Genomic DNA, 23,892 nt, shown 5'->3' on the forward strand with positions numbered 1-23,892 from the left:
TTCATTGCCCAATATGATTTTATTTGGTCAGTGGTTGTACATATCAGAATACGCATCCTTTAATGCATCCAAGTAAATACAACTACTTCCATATACTGAAACCAGTTTTAGGCCCTGACTTAATATACTAACTAGCATGTTAAACTACTGAAACTACAAAAGCTTTAATGATGAATAGTGTTAAGTAAGGTACATTCTGAAGGTGGCTCTCACTGCTATTACTACCAAACATCTTACATTAACATCTAAAGCAACAAAGGTAAGTGGGTGGGGGGGGGGGTTAATTGGGTGTTGAACTTAAGTTACATCCATTTTGAAAAGGGCTCTCGCTTCTATAACTACCACACACTCTTACATGAACATCGACAACAGCAGCAAAGGTGAGGGGGAGGGGGGATTAAACTTTTATAACCAGATTGTGCTTAAGTATTCAAAAGTCCCATGGTTTATTTGCACTGATTGAAGAAAATCTTCCGGGGCAAAATTTAAACCACACTTTCAGATTCACACTGATCAGACATTTTCACACCCACTTGCACAGGTGTAGAGGACTTCTTGCACAGGTGTAGAGGACTTCTTGTACACGATTTTAATAATATTATTTCGATGTAGCAAAATGACAACAACAATGCAAACACCAAAGGTAACAGCAACACCTAAGGCAAAAACACCAATGACAACACCAATTCCAGTATCTTTCTCCTGGTTAACCATGTTCCCTGGGGTGGTAAAGACACCCTCTGAAGTAATCTCAGTAGGGACACTTGTGGGAGCCTGGTCATTCTTGAAACTAACACTAAATCCAGCATCTTTCTCCTGGTTAACCATGTTCGCTGCGGTGGTAGTGACACACTCTGGAATAATCCCAGTAGAGACACTTGTGGGAGCCTGGTCATTCTCGAAACTAACACTTATCAATTTGGGCATCCACTCAGTTAAGTTACAATTAATTGCTGTGCTATTATGAAGTACAGCCACAGTTACCTCGGACAACACACACGAAGTGTTACATGCATCAGTGGGGAAGATGTTTTTCACATACAAATCAATCTTGTGCAAATTGGGCCAATTTTTGAGAACATCACATGGTATAGTGATGTTACCCATATCATCCATAAACAGCTCCTCTACTTTTGTAAAGTATCGGAGATGTTGCTGTCCTTTGGACAGGTCTAAGCACCTGACCTCAATACACTTAGGGTGTTGGTTAAACCAATCTGGTCCCTTTTGGGCAAGACTGAGGCACACATCACCATCTCCTACACACCGTCCTGAGGCAGAGCCACCTGGTATCATAGACAAGAGAGTGAGTGCACCAGCAAGAGCAACAAAGTGTGAGCTACTCTTAGAACGATGGTTTCCCAAGCTACTCTTAGAACGATGGTTTCCCCGAGGTATGTCTGAAATGAGAACAAAAAAAAAACAGAAGTTGAATGAATAATTGAAGCAGAAGACAAGGAAACAGGATTTTTCACTGATATTTACTCAAACAAGTCTTCTCAAATCCTATGCTGCAGTAAACGACTTGTATTTTGCTCAATTCTCCTGTACCTGAGGGTCTATTTATTGCAGATTTCAAAAGGATTTACGGAAACAGAACACCATACATCAATTGGTTTGGATGATTTATCACAACACTGCTGTATTTATCACAGTAATGGCTAATCATAGTAATCGCAAACCTTGTTTTCTTAAACATATTAAGTTACTCTGTAGCTCATAATCGGCAGTCATTTTCACTACGCTTAAGTGACCACGAACGTGGCAGAAGCCCGCAAGGGCTTATGAATTGCAACTTTCAGGTTGGGTGGCTTCTTCTATTTAAACGTTTTAACTTAAATTTTGATTTATCTAATATTTGTAGAAAATGATCAAACATGTTATAGTCATCTGCTCATAATCACATCCAAATACTTTTACCCCTGACTTGTACCTAATGTAGATTTATATGAAACCAATCAAGTCTAACACAGGAAACAGCCTGCCAAACTACAAAATTGCAATGTGAACCTACTTAGTTTAGCCATAGCTATTACAACAACAGTGCTGTTTTTGTGCAACAAGACACATATGCATAAGTTGTGGAAATGACATTTTGCAGGAATAAAAAATAGTTTATCTGATGAAGAAGATCAGATTCAGGACATACTGCATTGTCAATTTTCAAAACCTTATTTGTTTTTAATGGTTTGTCAGAGAAGACACGAAATGGTCAAATGTTAAGACTGCTAAACGCGACTGGATGTTACCCCAGCAGTTTTTTAAATGATAATGTCATGGATGGTATGCCTCTGTATGCCTCTAATAAGCTTCTGCTGAAGATTGCGAAAGGTCAAGATTTTGCCAGGTTGAAGCCCTGTCAGCTTAAGTCAACATGTCTATAACCAATCACCCAGTATGAAATGGTACATGTACCTACAATCATTCACCCAGGATGAAGTGGAATGTCTACAACCAATCACCCAGTACAAAATGGTACATGTCAACAACCAACCACCCAGTATGAAGTGCTACATGGCTACAACCAATCACCCAGCACAAAGTGCTACATACTGTATCTACAACTGACCACCCAGTACCATCAGTATGAAGTGGTACATGTCTATTACCAATCAACCATCATGAAATTATTATTATTATTATTATTTATTGAATTTCATATAGCGCAACCCCAACAAAGTTTTCGGTTGCGCTTAACATCAAAATACAAAGATAGAAAAACCAATTATAAGAAAATAAGATCTCAAATGGCGTAGAAAAATATACTAGATGAATGTACAAAAATATACAATTGCTATGAAATTCAAAGAGAAAAATAGAAAATGCAAAATGTTATATAAAATGTAAAAGAGAAATTCAAAAATATGAAATATAAAGAATACAAAAATTGAAAAATTGAATATAAAAGTGATTAGCCAGGAAATAAATATGTTTTGAGTTTTCTTTTAAAAATTGCAAGATTCTCAGAATGTTTGACATGGTTAGGTAATTTATTCCATTGCTCGGCGCCAAATACACTTATTGCTCTTGAAGCAAAAGTGGCCCTCTGTGTTCGTGGAATGATCAGTTTATAAAGAATATTATTTGAACGTAGAGACCTACTAGATTGTGGTGCTAAAGTGAATCTAGATATAAGATATTGAGGAGCAGATTTATCAACAACGCATTTAAAGACCAGCGTTAATATTTTGTGCAGAATTCTTTGTCTGATGGGAAGCCAATGCAACTCCTTTAAAGCTTCAGAAGCACTATCCTCCTTTCCTCTTTTCAGAACAAGTTTGGCAGCCATGTTTTGAATTCTCTGAAGCATCATAATAACAACATTTGGTAGATTAGCATAGAGGGAGTTAGCATAATCTAAGTGACTTATCACTAGTCCTAAAACAATAGTATGGCAAGCATCCTTGGTTAGTAAATGTCTAATGTTTCTTACAAGTCGAAGTCCTGCCATGGCAGCTCTACATTTGGCAGCAATGTGAGTCTTCAACGTTAAATGAGAGTCCAGATATGCGCCTAAATATTTTACACAATTTGAACTAAATACGGTAGTGTTATTGATACAAATACTGTCTAAAGCACACTTAGATAATAATTTCTTCGATCCAACTTGTATATATTCAGTTTTAGTTTCGTTCAGTTTTAGTCTATTCTGGTCCATCCAAACTTTTACATCCCTCATAGTTGTTGAAATTTCATTTCTGACTGTGTTTGCCTCATCGAAGGTTGGTTTATGCGATTGTTTAATTGCATGATCATCCGCATAGCCATGTAATTGGAATGAATCCGGAATGACGTATCGCAATGTGCTTGCATATGCCGAGTACAAAACAGGTCCTAACAGACTTCCTTGTGGGACACTGAAATCCAGTCTTTTGGAAGATGATAATGACCCATTGATATTTACACAACATTGTCTGTCAGAGAGATAATTTGCAAACCATTCTAAAGAAATTTTACCAAGCCCATATTCATTTCCTAGCACCTCCAATAACACTTTGTGGTCTACAGTATCAAACGCAGCCGAAAGGTCCATCAAGCACATTTGTGTCACTTGCTGTTTCTCCATGGCCCATAACAAGTCGTCCAATAAGCTTACGAGAGCAGTCTCACAGCTGAAATTAGCTCGGTATGCAGACTGATATGATGGAAGAGGAGCCGATGACTGAAAGTGCGAATTCAACTGTCCAAGTACCACTTTTTCGACTACTTTGGAAAGAATAGGGAGATTACTTACTGGTCTGTAGTTTGACAAATGTAAGCCCACGCCATGCTTTTTGATTAATGGTCGAATAATTGCTGTTTTCCATTCATTAGCAAACATACCATTTTCCAGAGAAAAATTTACAATCTTTGTAAGCGGGCTTATGACCACTCCCAAGACAGCCTTCAAGAGTGGTGTTGGTAAGATGTCAGATTGACATGTTTTTGATGACATACTGCTTATAATACTAGCAAGTTCATCTTCTGTTACAATTGTAAAGGCAGTAAGATTTTGCGATATTTCTCTCATGGGCGGCTTGTAAAGTTCATTGTCATGAAGGTCGTTTCTTATACTTGTGATCTTTTGCAGAAAATAATCAGCAAAACTATTTGCAAGCGTATCATCATCTCGAAAGTCCGATGGCAATGGGTTATTAGCTTCTTGACCGGTGATTCTTTTAACCAGCGAGTAAAGGCGCTTTGTGTCTTTGCCGATTTCCTGAATTGAGTCGCTAATAACATTTTCTTTTGCAAACTTCAGCATGGAAGAATATTTTGATTTTTCGTTTCTAAAAGATGTCCACGTTTCAGCAGATTTCCTTCTCTTCCAAATTTGCTCTTTGTTTCTCACCAATTGTTTTTGCTTTTTAAGTTCTGTTGTAAACCAAGGTTTCATTTTGCGTACACTAACGGCTTTAGTGATCAGTGGGGCATGATCGTCTAAGACAGACGTAAGATTTTCATTGAAATTTGCTACATAATCATCAATATGTTCTACCGTGGGTGGGTTCTCTTTGAATCTGGTTTCGAGATCAGACGAAAAAGACTCTAAATCAATCGCTTTGAGTTTTCTAAAGGTGATTCTCTTTTGATGACGTTTGACTTGCTCCTTTAGATTTAAGGAAAATGCAATAATGGTACATGTCTACAACCAATCACCCAGCATAAAGTGCTACATGTCTACAACCAATCACCCAGCATAAAGTGCTGCATGTCTACAACCAACCACCCAGTATGAAGTGCTACATGTCTACAACCAATCACCCAGCACAAAGTGCTACATGTCTGCAACCAATCACCCAGCACAGAGTGCTTCATACCTACAACCAACCACACAGTATGAAGTGGTTCACGTCTACAACCAACCACCCAGTATGATTTGGTACATGTACCTTCAATCAATCATCCAGCACGCAGTGGAATGTCTACAATAAATCACCCAGCATGAAGTGGTACATGTCTAAAACCAATCACCCATTTTGACTGGTTGGAAGTGCAAACAGTATTAAATGAAGGTACTGGAAAGAATAAGAGCTAATTTTTTGATGGCTTACTCTTGATGGAATCCTGGACATCAGGTGTGCTCTCTCTTTCATTCCACCCAACATGTGTAGTACTGCCATTAAACACAAATTCGCTTCGGTAATTCTCTGGCTTTGATGATTCTTCGATCGGCTCATTCGGCTGCAATGAGAATACAAAGTAAACAATGAATATAAGTGTGAAAAAGGAGACTTGACATGTCGGTGGTGACATCATGGTGTGACAGGACATCATGGTGTGACAGGACACCATGCTTTATATGTGTACATTGTGAATGGCAGTGGTACGGACTCAACTTTTTCGGAATGCTGTTAATAATCTATTTTAAGCAACAGCTCATAAACAAACATTTTATCTATTCACTGATTAGTTGAATTCGAACTAGTGGATTTGGGGAACTGCATGTGATTAATTTGAAATGAGACAGAATGTCAGAAAGATACTCTTCTCATTATCTGCAGAAGTCCTTAATTACTCGCCAATTCATGCTCTTGGCAGGGGAAAAAATTGGTTAATTTCTTAGTTTGCTGAATTTTTTTGTCATGAATACCTGCAAAAAACTTGATGGCCATGTCAAGACCGTGGCAAATCGGCGACAAAACAAAAAAGCTGCTTTAAAATAGTTTATTTGTTAAAAATTTATATCTCTGAAAACCATTTATGATATGTAAATTGTACACTAAAATCTGTGTGGAAACCTTTCATGATATGTATAATGGTGACAATGTCACCTCCTCAGCATAGGCCTAGATGTAAATTTTAATCACCTGTTTTTATCTTAACTCTGATAACTCGAGCAAACCATGCTTCTTTAACTTTGCATAGACAACAGAAAAACCCTTGCATGACCTAATGGTCTGAACATTAGACTAAGTTGTCCTGCCACTTTGTGCTCTACTGACCACACATGGCAAAAAAACCTACACAACTTCTGCATGTAGAGAAAATTTTAGGACTTTGCCCCCCCCCCACCCCCTGTTGCCCTTGTAAATTGTAATCACTAAGCTAGACATACACATCGTGATGCATTGTCATATCCACCCTGTCTTGAAAAACCTGCACTGGCTACCTGTAAAATATCGTATTATGTATAAACTTCTCCTTATTGTTTATAAATCACTTAAAGGACATGGTTCAAATGTATATTTCTGACTTATTACATATTTATGTCCCCTCTCATAATCTGAGATCCACCTCTCAATTTTTATTATCTGAAATTAAGTCCAAACATTCTTGGGGGGGGGGGGGGTAGGTCATTTATCGTTTCTGCCCCTCGCTTATGGAATCAACTTCCCTTAAAAATCAGACAAGCATCTACTCTCTCTAACTTTAAAAAGAGCATCAAATCCCACTTAATGACAAAAGCTTTTATATAATCTTGAAACATTAAGTTTTTCTTTTGTCATTGTTTTGTATTATTTTGTATTTTATTTGTATCATTTCTAATTGTCAATTGCGCCATGAACATTCTTTGAGTGGTGTGTGCGCATTACAAGTCATATTACTATTATTATTACAGTATGACAAGTGGCAGTTCAAACATGGACACTTTCAAACAGTTTATTAAGATCAACCAAACACTTAAAACTCTGACCAGTATTGATCGTGCTCTAATCAATGACCATACAATTTTTTCACCTCCACCAGGCACCAAATCTATAACGGGTTCTTGCATTCCCTAGTAAAGGCAGCCTTTTACACTGCAGCCTTATACAAAGAGTCTGATGTTCCACCAAGACATCTTATTCCTTTTGCAAGTAAAAGCATCAAATATAATAACATGTATGCAACTTGGAAAAAAAGAATGTTGAATACTGAGGCACACTTGAACCATGTAAGGGTTTTTGGGTGGAATTAAAAAAAAACTTACCGTCTTCAAGTCCTCCTCACAATGACAGGCCGCTGTATTCTTGCTTTCCATTTTGTCTGTAAAAGCTGAAAAAGAGGAGAAAAACATGAATAAAATGAAAAACAAAAAGTTGCTGGGTGAATAAATGATAGGCCTAACGAAAAACATGCTTTTCACCTGGCAGCCAGACAAATCAGGCATACTGCCCCCGTTTTTCGTCTGGCTGCTGAGTGACAAAATAAAACTGTTTTTAATATATGCAACTCTGAACAGTCCAAAGATGCTTTTACCGAATTATCACCCAGGGAATCCATGTGAGAGCTATGGTCATTTCGCCCAACCATTTCTTTACTCATATTCAGTCAGAATAATATCACTTTTCTATTTCACTAGTTTAATTTGATTTATTTTGGGTTATATTATTGGTAGGTAAATAAAGTGATGTCCGTTCGATATCGATCGGAGTCTGTGCAGTTAGGCAATGAGCCGTTTGCATGTTTGAGGAACTGTATACAGTAGTTGTCATCTTTCTGGAGCATTGAGTGGCCCGACTTCAAGTTTCCTTAATATTCGGTTCGTATCTTGTAACGTTAACAATTCCCGAACGTTTCCTTACTAATGTTATACAAACTAAAGGACTTCAAGTTTCCTTAATATTCAGTTCGTATCCTGTAACGTTAACACTTCCTGAAGGTTTCCTTATTAAATTGACCAATATGGAAGTATCATATTTAATCAATGTTGGTCTAAATGACCAGCAAGATTGGGCTAAATGACCATGCTGGTTGGGCGAAATGGTACAGTAAGGTTGGGCGAAATGGCAGTTGGGCGAAGTGACCAGCTTCCATCTCAAGACAGGGAAAGGACCAGATCAATAGTAGTTCCAGAAACATGAGTAGCACCATGTACATGCTGCACAAACCCCATCATGTCTATGATGTCAAGGAAGACTTTGCAAGTGCATCATGTTGGATATTTACATGACAGTTAAAATCTCCCATGAGAATTGCAGGTTAGTTTGCTGCAGTTATACTTTCCAGAAAATCAGAAAACTCATCAATGAACACTCGTTTTATAGGAGGTGGGGCATAGATGATATAGAGATCGAAGGATTTTCCACCAGAGGTATTGAGGCACAACATGCACTCAAAAGAGTTGAAAATAGCGGTCATACTAATTAGCGTCAACAGGCCCATTTCACGACTGAAACCATCGTGCATACATATTTTTCACGGGAAAAAATGTTTTTTCGTAAAAATAGTCAACTTTCTTTGTCCGTAGAATTGGACGACGTGATGCTATTGCGCTAGAGCAATGACTTTGGACCGCACCATTATGATATGGGTGGGGAAAAATATGTATGCACTATGGTTCCAGTCAGTTTTAAACGTATTTCCTGATACACTCTGCTTACAACCATTGTATTTGATGGTATTTTAAACTTGTTGTCTTGAGTTTCTCGTGAAATGGGCCTGTTGACGCTTATTAGTATGACCCGAAAATAGAGACTGCGTTTTTACTGACACTGACAATCCATATTAAACTCATCAATTCAAATATATAACTCTGCTTGACTGTTAACAGTTTAGGTTGCCTGCTGTATCGTTGCTACTGCTAGTAATATTTGAAGGTGCATCAACTACGAAGGTGCGTCAATTATGAAGCTTTTACTGAACTAAAGTAGTAGTCTAAACTTAACCTTAGTCTAGACTAGGCATAGGCCTATACCAGTTAACGCACTAGCCCTAGCCTAAGTAACGGAAAGCCTACTGAAGGCCTAGCTTACGTTTCCGGATGTCAACCCCGGGCCCTAGCCTAAAGCCATACAAGTTAAATGCTTAAGTATGCTCACCAACTGGGGGAGTTAAGGATTGTTTTGCTTTCCAAAGTTGTCACCGACAACGATTCAATTTCACTAGATGATATCGCACGTGGGCTGTACCGCTGTTGTGAATTAGACACAGATTTCTGCATATGTCACTGTGTAAAGTACAAGCACTGCAAGTAACTGCAAGTCATTGAAGACTGATGTGAAGTAAGTTACTTATTCCGCGTTCCTCGTTCGACATTCGACGAATATGGCAAGCAATGTGGGGTCAAACGCTTATGGTAGGCCATACGGGTATGGTAGGCCATACGGGAAATAATTGCTGATTTAATGTCCGTACGAAATAAAATTATTACCGGTATTAATTCTATTTAATACCGGCATTAATTCTCAGCCAATCACCATGCAGCTTCATATGCCGGAATTAAATATAATTAATACGGGCATTAAATATAATTAATACGGACATTAAATAGAATTAATACGGGCATTAAATATAATTAATACGGGCATTAATAAAATTAATACGCGCATTAAATAGAATTAATACGGGTATTAAATAGAATTAATACGGGTATTAAATAGAATTAATACGCGCATTAAATAGAATTAATACGGGCATTAAATAGACCAATCACATCAGCAGGATTCTCACTTGGTCATCTGATCTGATCGCCGCGCCAACCTACAACTTACATTCTTCGAAGAATAACAAGACGGTTCAAAGCATTGCGAACTGATAAAACATCGGACTGGGATTGAGGGTCAACATTTGTCAATAACCTACAAGTATCGTTCGCTTCTCGACGAAAATCATGCAAAAATTGTTCTTTGTCTGTCATGCGTGCCATTGCGTTGTATGTTGTACCTTGATTGCTAGCTACAACTACACTGCTCTCACGCTGGGGGATTAACACTAGCTCAGACTGAGCATGGTAACAAAATTCGCTGATGTGATTGGTCTATTTAATACCCGTATTAATTCTATTTAATGCCCGTATTAATTCTATTTAATACCCGTATTAATTCTATTTAATACCCGTATTAATTCTATTTAATACCCGTATTTATTATATTTAATGCCCGTATTAATTTTATTTAATACTGGCATATGAAGCTGCATGGTGATTGGCTGAGAATTAATGCCAGTATTAAATAGAATTAATACCGGTAATAATTTTAATTCGTACGGACATTAAATCAGCAATTATTTCCCGTATATGGTAGGCCATACCAGTTCGCAATGCTTTGAACCGTCTTGTTGTTCTTATTTGAAGAGCAAAATAGTGCGGTGAACGTAAGTTGTAGGTTGGCACGGCGATCAGATCAGATGAACAAGGGAGAATCCTGCTGATGTGATTGGTCTATTTAATACCCGTATTAATTCTATTTAATACCCGTATTAATTCTATTTAATACCCGTATTAATTCTATTTAATACCCGTATTAATTCTATTTAATACCCGTATTAATTCTATTTAATACCCATATTAATTCTATTTAATGCCCGCATTAATTCTATTTAATGCGCGTATTAATTCTATTAATGCCCGTATTAATTCTACTTAATGCTGGTATTAAATACGTTTAATGGACCGCATAAATAAGCATCGAGATGCGCTCACTTGATTGGACGATTTATGTGGTACATAATTCGTATTTATGTGGTACATAATTCGGATATATGTCGGACATAATTCAGCAATTATGTCGGACATAATTCAGCAATTATTTCCCATGCGGCCTACCATATACGGGTATGGCAAGCCGTGTGGGACAAACACTGCATAATATATCCGCGTATTAATTGGAATTTATACGCGTATTAATTGGAATATATACGCGTATATATTATTAGCCAATCATATGGCTTAAATATATCCGCGTATTAATTCGAATATATACACGGTTATGGCAAGCCATGTGGGACAAACACTGCATAATATATCCGCGTATTAATACGAATATATACGCGTATTAATTGGAATATATACGCGTATATATTATTAGCCAATCAGAAGTCTTGAATATATCCGCGCATTAATTCGAATATATATACGTATTAATTTCAATATATATGAGGATTAATTCGAATATATACACGTATTAATTCGAATATATACACGTATTAAATCAAATATATCCTCGCATTAATTCGAAAACATGTGGGGATTAAATCCAATATATGCACGGATTAATTAGAATATACACATTTCCGCTCTTGCTGTGTACATATACCAACGATAAATGTTTGGCGGGCTCGCGAGATCGCTTCAAAAAGCGAAACTTTACACATGTAGGCTACAACACAAGTATATTCGAATTAATACGCGTATATATTCGAATTAATACGCGGATATATTATGCAGTGTTTGTCCCACATGGCTTGCCATATACGGGAAATAATTGCTGATTTAATGTCCGTACGAATTAAAATTATTACCGGTATTAATTCTATTTAATACCGGCATTAATTCTCAGCCAATCACCATGCAGCTTCATATGCCGGTATTAAATATAATTAATACGGGTATTAAATATAATTAATACGGGTATTAAATAGAATTAATACGGGCATTAAATAGAATTTATACGGGCATTAAATAGAATTAATACGGGTATTAAATAGACCAATCACATCAGCGAATTTTGTTACCATGCTCAGTCTGAGCTAGTGTTAATCCCCCAGCGTGAGAGCAGTGTATAGTTGTAGCTAGCAATCAAGGTACAACATACAACGCATGGCACGCATGACAGACAAAGAACAATTTTTGCATGATTTTCGTCGAGAAGCGAACGATACTTGTAGGTTATTGACAAATGTTGACCCTCAATCCCAGTCCGATGTTTTATCAGTTCGCAATGCTTTGAACCGTCTTGTTATTCTTCGAAGAATGTAAGTTGTAGGTTGGCGCGTATGGTAAGCCATGTGGGACAAACACCGCATAATATATCCGCGTATTAATTCGAATATATACGCGTATTAATTCGAATATACATGTGTTGTAGCCTACATGTGTAAAGTTTTTGAAGCGATCTCGCGTATGGCAAGCCATGTGGGACAAACACTGCATAATATATCCGCGTATTAATTGGAATTTATACGCGTATTAATTGGAATATATACGCGTATAAATTATTAGCCAATCATATGGCTTAAATATACCCGCGTATTAATTCGAATATATACATGGTATTTATTCGAATATATACGCGTATTAATTCGAATATATACACGTATTAATTTCGATTATATATACATATTAATTCGAATATATACACGTATTAATTCGAATATATACACGTATTAAATAAAATACATATGGGGATTAAATCCAATATATGCACGGATTAATTAGAATATACACATTTCCGCTCTTGCTGTGTACATATACCAACGATAAATGTTTGGCGGGCTCGCGAGATCGCTTCAAAAAGCGAAACTTTACACATGTAGGCTACAACACATGTATATTCGAATTAATACGCGTATATATTCGAATTAATACGCGGATATATTATGCAGTGTTTGTCCCACATGGCTTGCCATACTCGCGAGCCCGCCAAAACATATATCGTTGGTATATGTACACAGCAAGAGCGGAAATGTTTTTTCGTGTATATTCTAATTAATCCGTGCATATATTGGATTTAATCCCCATATGTATTTTATTTAATACATGTATATATTCGAATTAATACGTGTATATACTCGAATTAATACGTGAATATATTCGAATTAATACGTGTATATATTCGAATTAATACGTGTATATATATTAGAATTAATACGCGGATATATTTAAGCCATATGATTGGCTAATAATATATACGCCTATATATTCCAATTAATACGCGTATAAATTCCAGTTAATACGCAGATATATTATGAAGTGTTTGTCCCACATGGCTTGCCATAGGCGCGGCGATCAGATCAGATGACCAAGTGAGAATCCTGCTGATGTGATTGGTCTATTTAATGCCCGTATTAATTCTATTTAATGCGCGTATTAATTCTATTTAATACCCGTATTAATTCTATTTAATGCCCGTATTAATTCTATTTAATGCGCGTATTAATTTTATTAATGCCCGTATTAATTCTATTTAATGCCCGTATTAATTCTATTTAATGCCCGTATTAATTCTATTTAATACCCGTATTAATTCTATTTAATGCCCGTATTAATTCTATTTAATGTCCGTATTAATTATATTTAATGCCCGTATTAATTATATTTAATACCGGCATATGAAGCTGCATGGTGATTGGCTGAGAATTAATGCCGGTATTAAATAGAATTAATACCGGTAATAATTTTATTTCGTACGGACATTAAATCAGCAATTATTTCCCGTATGGCCTACCATAAACGCTGCACAATATATCCGCGTATTAATTGGAATTTATACGCGTATTAATTAGAATATATACGCGTATATATTATTAGCCAATCATATGGCTTAAATATATCCGCGTATTAATTCGAATATATACACGTATTAATTCCAATATATACACGTATTAATTCGAATATATACACGTATTAATTCCAATATATACACGTATTAAATAAAATACATATGGGGATTAAATCCAATATATGCACGGATTAATTAGAATATACACGAAAAAAAAAACATTTCCGCTCTTGCTGTGTACATTTACCAAGGATAAATGTTTTGGTGGGCTCGCGAGATCGCTCCAAAAAGCGAAACTTTACACAGTCATGTACAACACATGTATATTCGAATTAATACGCGTATATATTCGAATTAATACAGAAGAGGTTATAGCGCTTACACAGGTTAAATCTCTTACCAAGGTGGCTAAATCCTGACTAGTCCAAAATCACAACGTTGCAACACGGTGCACACACACAGAAATATTTTCTGAGTTCTCCGTACGCATTGATTTTGCACAGGAATGAGATCTCAAAATAAAATAAAGTTCGTTATATAGATACAGTCAACCACCTCCGTGGGGTGTTGCAAATGTTCAGAGCCCCCAGTCCCAAGCCCCCCCACGGTATGGTACTCATCCTTCATGAACACCTAGCTGGTACATACGAAATTTGGGTCAGGACTTAGTTTGGGTCAAATCCCTATTTTCCTTGGCGCACGGGGCCCGGAACACATGCCAGATATGCCAATTTTGTTTTTGCCTTAGAAAAAAAAATGAAACAGCTCCCATTGACTTTGTGTTAGCTCCGTGGGGTGTTGCAAATGTTCAGAGCCCCCAGTCCCAAGCCCCCCACGGTATGGTACTCATCCTTCATGAACACCTAGCTGGTACATACGAAATTTGGGTCAGGACTTAGTTTGGGTCAAATCCCTATTTTCCTTGGCGCACGGGGCCCGGAACACATGCCAGATATGCCAATTTTGTTTTTGCCTTAGAAAAAACATGAAACAGCTCCCATTGACTTTGTGTTAGCTCCGTGGGGTGTTGCAAATGTTCAAAGCCCCCAGTCCCAAGCCCCCCACGGTATGGTACTCAAACTTCATGAACACCTAGCTGGTACATACGAAATTTGGGTCAGGACTTAGTTTGGGTCAAATCCCTATTTTCCTCGGCGCACGGGGCCCGGAACACATGCCAGATATGCCAATTTTGTTTTGGACTTAAAAAAAACATGAAACAGCTCCCATTGACTTTGTGTTAGCTCCGTGGGGTGTTGCAAATGTTCAGAGCCCCCAGTCCCAAGCCCCCCACGGTATGGAACTCATCCTTCATGAACACCTAGCTGGTACATACGAAATTTGGGTCAGGACTTAGTTTGGGTCAAATCCCTATTTTCCTCGGCGCACGGGGCCCGGAACACATGCCAGATATGCCAATTTTGTTTTTGCCTTAGAAAAAACATGAAACAGCTCCCATTGACTTTGTGTTAGCTCCGTGGGGTGTTGCAAATGTTCAAAGCCCCCAGTCCCAAGCCCCCCACGGTATGGTACTCAAACTTCATGAACACCTAGCTGGTACATACGAAATTTGGGTCAGGACTTAGTTTGGGTCAAATCCCTATTTTCCTCGGCGCACGGGGCCCGGAACACATGCCAGATATGCCAATTTTGTTTTGGACTTAAAAAAAACATGAAACAGCTCCCATTGACTTTGTGTTAGCTCCGTGGGGTGTTGCAAATGTTCAGAGCCCCCAGTCCCAAGCCCCCCACGGTATGGTACTCATCCTTCATGAACACCTAGCTGGTACATACGAAATTTGGGTCAGGACTTAGTTTGGGTCAAATCCCTATTTTCCTTGGCGCACGGGGCCCGGAGCACATGCCAGATATGCCAATTTTGTTTTGGACTTAGAAAAAAAATGAAACAGCTCCCATTGACTTTGTGTTAGCTCCGTGGGGTGTTGCAAATGTTCAGAGCCCCCAGTCCCAAGCCCCCCCCCCACGGTATGGTACTCATCCTTCATGAACACCTAGCTGGTACATACGAAATTTGGGTCAGGACTTAGTTTGGGTCAAATCCCTATTTTCCTCGGCGCACGGGGCCCGGAACACATGCCAGATATGCCAATTTTGTTTTTGCCTTAGAAAAAACATGAAACAGCTCCCATTGACTTTGTGTTAGCTCCGTGGGGTGTTGCAAATGTTCAAAGCCCCCAGTCCCAAGCCCCCCACGGTATGGTACTCAAACTTCATGAACACCTAGCTGGTACATACGAAATTTGGGTCAGGACTTAGTTTGGGTCAAATCCCTATTTTCCTCGGCGCACGGGGCCCGGAACACATGCCAGATATGCCAATTTTGTTTTTGACTTAAAAAAAACATGAAACAGCTCCCATTGACTTTGTGTTAGCTCCGTGGGGTGTTGCAAATGTTCAGAGCCCCCAGTCCCAAGCCCCCCACGGTATGGTACTCATCCTTCATGAACACCTAGCTGGTACATACGAAATTTGGGTCAGGACTTAGTTTGGGTCAAATCCCTATTTTCCTCGGCGCACGGGGCCCGGAACACATGCCAGATATGCCAATTTTGTTTTTGCCTTAGAAAAAACATGAAACAGCTCCCATTGACTTTGTGTTAGCTCCGTGGGGTGTTGCAAATGTTCAAAGCCCCCAGTCCCAAGCCCCCCACGGTATGGTACTCAAACTTCATGAACACCTAGCTGGTACATACGAAATTTGGGTCAGGACTTAGTTTGGGTCAAATCCCTATTTTCCTCGGCGCACGGGGCCCGGAACACATGCCAGATATGCCAATTTTGTTTTGGACTTAAAAAAAACATGAAACAGCTCCCATTGACTTTGTGTTAGCTCCGTGGGGTGTTGCAAATGTTCAGAGCCCCCAGTCCCAAGCCCCCCACGGTATGGTACTCATCCTTCATGAACACCTAGCTGGTACATACGAAATTTGGGTCAGGACTTAGTTTGGGTCAAATCCCTATTTTCCTCGGCGCACGGGGCCCGGAACACATGCCAGATATGCCAATTTTGTTTTGGACTTAGAAAAAAAATGAAACAGCTCCCATTGACTTTGTGTTAGCTCCGTGGGGTGTTGCAAATGTTCAGAGCCCCCAGTCCCAAGCCCCCCCCCCCCACGGTATGGTACTCAAACTTCATGAACACCTAGCTGGTACATACGAAATTTGGGTCAGGACTTAGTTTGGGTCAATTCCCTATTTTCCTTGGCGCACGGGGCCCGGAACACATGCCAGATATGCCAATTTTGTTGTTGACTTAGAAAAAATATGAAACAGCTCCCATTGACTTTGTGTTAGCTCCGTGGGGTGTTGCAAATGTTCAGAGCCCCCAGTCCCAAGCCCCCCACAGTATGGTACTCATCCTTCATGAACACCTAGCTGGTACATACGAAATTTGGGTCAGGACTTAGTTTGGGTCAAATCCCTATTTTCCTTGGCGCACGGGGCCCGGAACACATGCCAAGTATGCCAATTTTGTTTTTGACTTAGAAAAAAAATGAAACAGCTCCCATTGACTTTGTGTTAGCTCCGTGGGGTGTTGCAAATGTTCAGAGCCCCCAGCCCCAAGCCCCCCACGGTATGGTACTCATCCTTCATGAACACCTAGCTGGTACATACGAAATTTGGGTCAGGACTTAGTTTGGGTCAAATCCCTATTTTCCTTGGCGCACGGGGCCCGGAACACATGCCAGATATGCCAATTTTGTTTTGGACTTAAAAAAAAAAATGAAACAGCTCCCATTGACTTTGTGTTAGCTCCGTGGGGTGTTGCAAATGTTCAAAGCCCCCAGTCCCAAGCCCCCCACGGTATGGTACTCATCCTTCATGAACACCTAGCTTGTACATACGAAATTTGGGTCAGGACTTAGTTTGGGTCATATCCTTCTTTTCCATGGCGCACGGGGCCCGAAACACATGAAAAATATGCCAATTCTGTTTTGATTAACTTGAATATTTCTGTATCGTACGGAAGCGTAGAAAGGACATTGCATTGACTTGCACACTTAATAAAATATATCAATACGTCAAACCTTTGAAAACCGCGTTTCGCACACTTCGTACAACTTGTCAAAACTAAGAGACTGGATGACAAAATATACAAGAGACAAATACAAGCACAGAGTACACACAGGTTAATGAGTAGGGAGAACACAAAAGAGTAAGGTGAAAGAGGATGAGTAGACAAAGGAAGTGAGGAGTGAAATTTACAGAGGGAGAGGAGAGGTACAGTTGATAAACTGTGGAGGGACCAAGGGAGGATTAAAGGAAGAGGGTACGGAATAAACTGCAGAAGGACAAAGACAGGGAGGCGTGGAGAAAAAAGGTGAAAGAGAGGCAAGAGAGAGGGTAACATATGGGGTGTGGGAGGGGGGAAAACATGGGGATAACATGGGGGAGAAGGAAAGGGGGAGCAAAAGGTGGTGGTCGAATTGGATTCAACAATGTGGTGACTACAGACGATGCATCTCGAAGTACGGTCACGGGTGAATGGGTGTAGGGTTAGAAGTAAGGGATGGAACAGCAGCACGCACATGAAGGTCCCATAGGTTGCGTGAACCACTGTAGGCAAGGCTGGGTTTTTCAGGAACTGCTCCTTGGAGTCTGTCTGAAGGGAAAAGAATTTTGTGGTGGTTAGAACTGTTTTGTTTAAGAGGAATCTTTTCCCCTTTCCTTTCCTTCCTTTTTAGCCTATGAAGAAGATCCTGCTAGGATCGAAACGTCAGGCCAACTTACTTTTACACATTCTATTACACAGGCTCTCTAGTGGATAAGAAGTTTGTTAACAGTTTTATTTTATTTTAATTTCCTTTTTTTTTAAGAGGAGGAAGGTTTTGGTGGAAAGTCACAACTGTATGACGAATGAACGTAAACATTGAAAGAATTCGCATAAGTATTCTTTTTTCATTCGTTTCATTTCATAGAAGGAAGTACTGACAAGGACATTTACGTGATGATAAGATGGATAATAGACAGGATAACTAAATAAGAATTAACGCAATTGGCTTTTCCTATACGTTTATTCCAAATACAATCGTTTAGCCATTAATCGCTACACATCCCGCACATCTGTTTCATTGAACTTGAACGCTTAATTTTTTTGCGGGAAATCCCGTCTTGGTAAAATTTGACATGCGGGATTTGAAATCAAATTGTGTGAAACCCGCGACTAGCTCGAACCCGGGGAGGGGTGCGGGTCTGGCTCTGTATTACGGTGGGAAGGAATTATATAGCTTAAATGAGGGGGGAAATTGCAATTGCACGAAGATAGCCAATCTGCCTTTGCCTTCGTTTTATTTTTACAAATTATTATTTTAATAATTATTATAAATATTTTGCGTATTTGTGATTCTGCGACATATTTTACGGCTTTTTTAATCACTTAGTTTGGGTGTAAATAAAAGTTAAGTTTTGCCAAGGTCTTGGCACTACGGGCGAAGCAGGAACGTCGCTAAAGGGGGGTGTGGGGGTGTCTCACCCTCAATCTTGGTAAAACTGACGATAGTTGGAAAATTAGAGTGCGACAGTCGGAATTTCCGACTGTCGCACTCTCATTTTTTCCGACTGTCGCCCTCTAATTTTCACATATTCTTGTAATTTGTGAGAGACCTAAACTTTTCGGTCAAAATTGACCCTTAATCAGTCATATTTACCACGTTTTCCTTGTCATATTGAGATATTGTATCTCGCGATCCTTATACTCCACCATACAAAACTTCGTATGATTTTGAATGCTCTAAAAAAATGCCTTATAGAACTACTGTACAACGTTCAGCTTCAATTCGGTTAATTTACGTATTAATTTTGCTATTGGGTGGGTTGACCCTGTTCGCTAGCTTCAAGTAAGTTTAGGATATACATTTAAAACAATTAAAACACTCAATGCTAATCTATGGAAGTATAAAAGTGCCATCGACATAAGAAAAAACTTTGCCCCATAAGTTGACATTTTTCAGTAAATTGTTTAGATAATAAGATAAAATCTTATCAAAAATCAGGAAAATGTTGGATTACTCAGTTGCTTTAACTGAGCAATTGAACAACTTTCTGAAAAATGTTTAATTGACAACTTATCATATCGCGTCAATTGGACATTTTGTGGCAAAATGTTTAATTACTCACCTCATTCCAAATGCTCAGTTGCAATGAAGTGAACAATTGAACATTTTTTTCATGCGAGTGGTAAATAGCCGCACCCACCCCCCCCCTCCCCCAAAGGAAAATAATATTGAGCGTGCTAGTAAAAAGCACTGTATTTTTTGGTAATTCACTATGTCGTCGAATATAATTTGTTGAAGTAAAATCCCCTCTGTTACATTAACATAGCTTTTGTAGTAAGTAGTCTATGTAGCCTTCAAGCAGATAGCTATACTCAGTTGCTTACTTGCTTAACCAGAGTGATTAATAAGTTTGTGAAGTGAGTGCCAGTGGTACAAATGTATCGGGGAAATAAATCCGCGCGCTCGCGTTCAGCATGGGAATGTTGATGAGTAGCAAACGGGGGGGGGGGGGGGGTACAAGGCAGCAGTCGGAATTTTCTGGCTCCAAAACCCATCCAGTTGGAATTTCAGCTAATACACCCCCCTCCAATCATCAGACCTTAGCTACGTCCCTGGGGCGAAGGTCTTTAATTAAGTTTCGTAACTCACCGGGAAGCGATTAGAAGGAGTGGGCTTAGGGCTGTGGGGTGCGCGTTGTTATGCAGATGGGAACATTCTCAAGAAGTGATGCGTGCGTCCGCCCCCGGCAATGATACGCCTTTGGATCCACTACATGATATTCACAGGAAATGTGCTCAATTCTCAAATCACATGCGGAATATTTTTAGATTCATTGTATGACTTACGGTACAAGGGGTGGGGTAACAATTAGCATTCAGTCCGCAGTTGTATAACCTTCTATCTCTGGATGACAGTGTTGCATCGAAGGACATATGTCTAATGCAGTTCGCATATAGATCTGGTCTAATACCGAAATGTGTCATGTTCCCCGACGACTATTTCGAGTTCAAGACCAGCCACAGTTGGTTTCATAGCACAATATTACAATTGTTTAAGGCGTCCATACACACACGCGTCATGATATTCTATATATAGTGTTGTAGTATATATATATATATATATATATATATATATATATATATATGAAAATCGTAATGAGTTGGAAAATCAAGAACAGTGAAAAACTTCCAGCCTCCCCCGGGATTCGAACCCGGGCCTTCCGCTCTGTATATATATATATATATATACATATATATATATATATATATATATATATATATATATATATATATATATATATATATATATATATATATATATATATATATATATATATATATATATATATATATATATATATATATTTAAATACATTAGTGAGAGAGGAAAATGGAAACGTCAAAAATGGAGTGGTCGGTGTAAGGAGTAGGCTGAGGCCCCCCCCCCCCCCCTTTCCGAAATCCTCGATCCGTCACTGGCTACCTTGTGTATATTATAGGGATCAGCGCTGTAATTATGTCACTGTTCCTCTTTCTCTTCGCGGTGTCTGGGCGTTTTTCTTCTGTGTCCTCCTCTTCTCCTTTCTCTCTTTCTTCTTTTTCTTTTCGCTTCCTTCGTCTCCTTTTTTCCTCTTTTTTCTTCTCTCTTTTTTTCTTCTTCTTACCCGGGGGGCGCGCGTCCCCAACGCCCCCAGTGTGTTAAGTACAATGTGTAAAAGTTAAGGGCCTGACGTTTCGATTCTAACAGGATCTTCCAGTGGCTGAAGGACAGACAGGTTAATGAGTATAGGGAGAACACAAAAGAGTAAGGTGAAAGAGGATTTGTAGACAATGGAAGGATAGAACGAATAAATTTACACAGGGAGAGGAGAGGTACAGGAGACAAATTGTGAAGGGACAAAGGAAGTATTAGGGAAGAGGATATGGAATAAACTGCAAAAGGACAAATACAGGGAGGTGTGGAGAAAACAGGTGGAAGAGAGTCAAGAGAATGGAGGTTACCAGGGGAAGAAGGAAAGGAGGGGGGGGGGAGCAAAAGCCACTGTTGATCTGTGACCATAGAATCGTCGCTTCTTGAGGGTGGTTTTGGTTTCACCAAAATACTGGATGCCGCAAACTCTACAAGAGATCTTATCTGCTGTTTTCATTTTAGCTCCACCTATGCATGCTTGAAGCAAACCAGAGTCCGTGAGGACGCCTACAAGTGACTCTGTGTTAATCCAGTTCTTTACTCGGTGTAAGTAAAGGTTAAGATTCTTTGAAATCACAGCTCCATAATTTGACTCTGGATAGTAATAGATTCCAACAATGGCGACCCTCAAGAAGCCCTGTCTTTGTCCTTCTGCAGTTTATTCCTATCCCCTTCTTTTAATCCTCCCTTTGTCCCTCCACAGTTTATTTGCTGTACCTCTCCTCTCCCCCAGTAAATTTCTTCGTTCTCTCACTTCCTTTGTATATTAATCCTCTTTCACCTTACTCTTTTGTGTTCTCCCTACTCATTTACCTGTCTGTGCTTGTATTTGTCACTTATTTTGTCCTTGAGCCTCTGAAGAAGATCCTGCTAGGATCGAAAGGTCAGGCCTTAACATTTACACATTGTACCAAATATATTTCCAATTAATATCACTTTATAAACACTGTTCTGCTGTTCGTAATTACGAAATAGTTTGAAAGGTGTATTTAATGCGATCACCATCCGATTTCTTTCCATGACTGTATAGTAACTATCACCTACAAAGCAATGATCTACAGGAGATGCGATGAGGTCGAACATGATGTGTGACTGGTGTCAATCTTCAAAAAGGTTATGGATGAAAAAAAGAGATATTGGTAAAATACTTGGTTCTCAGGCAAAAGTGAACATCTAGTTGGTCATTTTCAAGCCCGAGATGTGACATTTCCGGTGATCTGGAGGAGGGGGGGGGGGGTGTCAAACCCAGAAATTTTCTTGTACGCTGCTCGCCAACCGATGGTGACGCTCCGATTAGATAGTAACCCCTCCCCACACTCCCCCCCCCCCTCCGGATTAGAAAATCCTGAATACGTCTACTGTAACATATTACCAATATCACTTTATTAACACTGTTCTGCTGTTCGTACTTACGAAATAGTTTGAAAGGCGTATTTATGCGATCACCATCCGATTTCTATCCATGACTGTAACATCACTACTTTCTGTGAACAAACTAGGACAGAACTTAGGCAGATACATGTGTAATGTAATCTCAAATTGGAAAATTATGTTTGTACTGTGTGTACTCTGTGATTGTATTTTTCCCATGTATATTTTGTCATCCAGCCTCTTAGTTTTGACAAGTTGTACGAAGTATGCAAAACGCGGTTTTCAAAAGTTTGACGTATTGATATATTTTATTAAGTGTGCAAGTCAATGCAATGTCCTTTCTACGCTTCCGTACGATACAGAAATAATCAAGTTAATCAAAACAGAATTGGCATATTTTGCATGTGTTCCGGGCCCCGTGCGCCAAGGAAAATAGGGATTTGACCCAAACTAAGTCCTGACCCAAATTTCGTATGTACCAGCTAGACGTTCATGAAGTTTGAGTACCATACCGTGGGGGGCTTGGGACTGGGGGCTTTGAACATTTGCAACACCCCACGGAGCTAACACAAAGTCAATGGGAGCTGTTTCATTTTTTTTTCAAGTCCAAAACAAAATTGGCATATCTGGCATGTGTTCCGGGCCCCGTGCGCCAAGGAAAATAGGGATTTGACCCAAACTAAGTCCTGACCCAAATTTCGTGTATACCAGCTAGGTGTTCATGAAGTTTGAGTACCATACCGTGGGGGGCTTGGGACTAGGAGCCTTGAACATTTGCAACACCCCACGGAGCTAACACAAAGTCAATGGGAGCTGTTTCATATTTTTTTCTAAGTCCAAAACAAAATTGGCATATCTGGCATGTGTTCCGGGCCCCGTGCGCCAAGGAAAATAGGGATTTGACCCAAACTAAGTCCTGACCCAAATTTCGTGTATACCAGCTAGGTGTTCATGAAGTTTGAGTACCATACCGTGGGGGGCTTGGGACTGGGGGCTCTGAACATTTGCAACACCCCACGGAGCTAACACAAAGTCAATGGGAGCTGTTTAATTTTTGTCTGTCCAAAACAAAATTGGCATATCTGGCATGTGTTCCGGGCCCCGTGCGCCAAGGAAAATAGGGATTTGACCCAAACTAAGTCCTGACCCAAATTTCGTATGTACCAGCTAGACGTTCATCAAGTATGAGTACC

The 23,892-nt window shown here is 39.3% G+C and overlaps 2 protein-coding genes across 2 annotated transcripts in view; one reads left to right on the plus strand and one right to left on the minus strand.

Annotated features, from left to right (window-relative positions):
- Positions 1-9,488, minus strand: LOC139981628 (uncharacterized). The gene is made up of 4 exons (XM_071994159.1): positions 9,225-9,488; positions 7,394-7,458; positions 5,535-5,664; positions 1-1,400 (listed from the first exon to the last, which is right to left on the minus strand). The coding sequence occupies exons 2-4, from the start codon at positions 7,442-7,444 to the stop codon at positions 514-516; spliced, it is 1,068 nt and encodes a 355-aa protein (XP_071850260.1). The 5' UTR covers positions 7,445-7,458; positions 9,225-9,488; the 3' UTR covers positions 1-513.
- The window catches only part of LOC139981632 (CDP-diacylglycerol--inositol 3-phosphatidyltransferase-like), a 23,612-nt gene continuing 8,717 nt past the window's right edge, over positions 8,998-23,892 (plus strand). The window contains exon 1 of the mRNA XM_071994168.1: positions 8,998-9,019. The gene's annotated coding sequence lies outside the window, so the exon portion shown is untranslated. The remainder of the gene's footprint in view (positions 9,020-23,892) is intronic.

Source organism: Apostichopus japonicus, chromosome 15 (genome assembly GCF_037975245.1).
Source record: "Apostichopus japonicus isolate 1M-3 chromosome 15, ASM3797524v1, whole genome shotgun sequence".
Lineage (NCBI taxonomy): Eukaryota > Metazoa > Echinodermata > Holothuroidea > Aspidochirotida > Stichopodidae > Apostichopus > Apostichopus japonicus.

Coding starts and splice junctions, on each gene's coding strand:
- LOC139981628 (XM_071994159.1), bottom strand. CDS start 7,444: ATGGAAAGCAAGAATACAGCGGCCTGTCATTGTGAGGAGGACTTGAAG. Junction 5,665..7,393: donor GTGAGGAGGACTTGAAGACG/GTAAGTTTTTTT, acceptor TTCTCATTGCAG/CCGAATGAGCCGATCGAAGA. Junction 1,401..5,534: donor TGTCCAGGATTCCATCAAGA/GTAAGCCATCAA, acceptor TTCTCATTTCAG/ACATACCTCGGGGAAACCAT.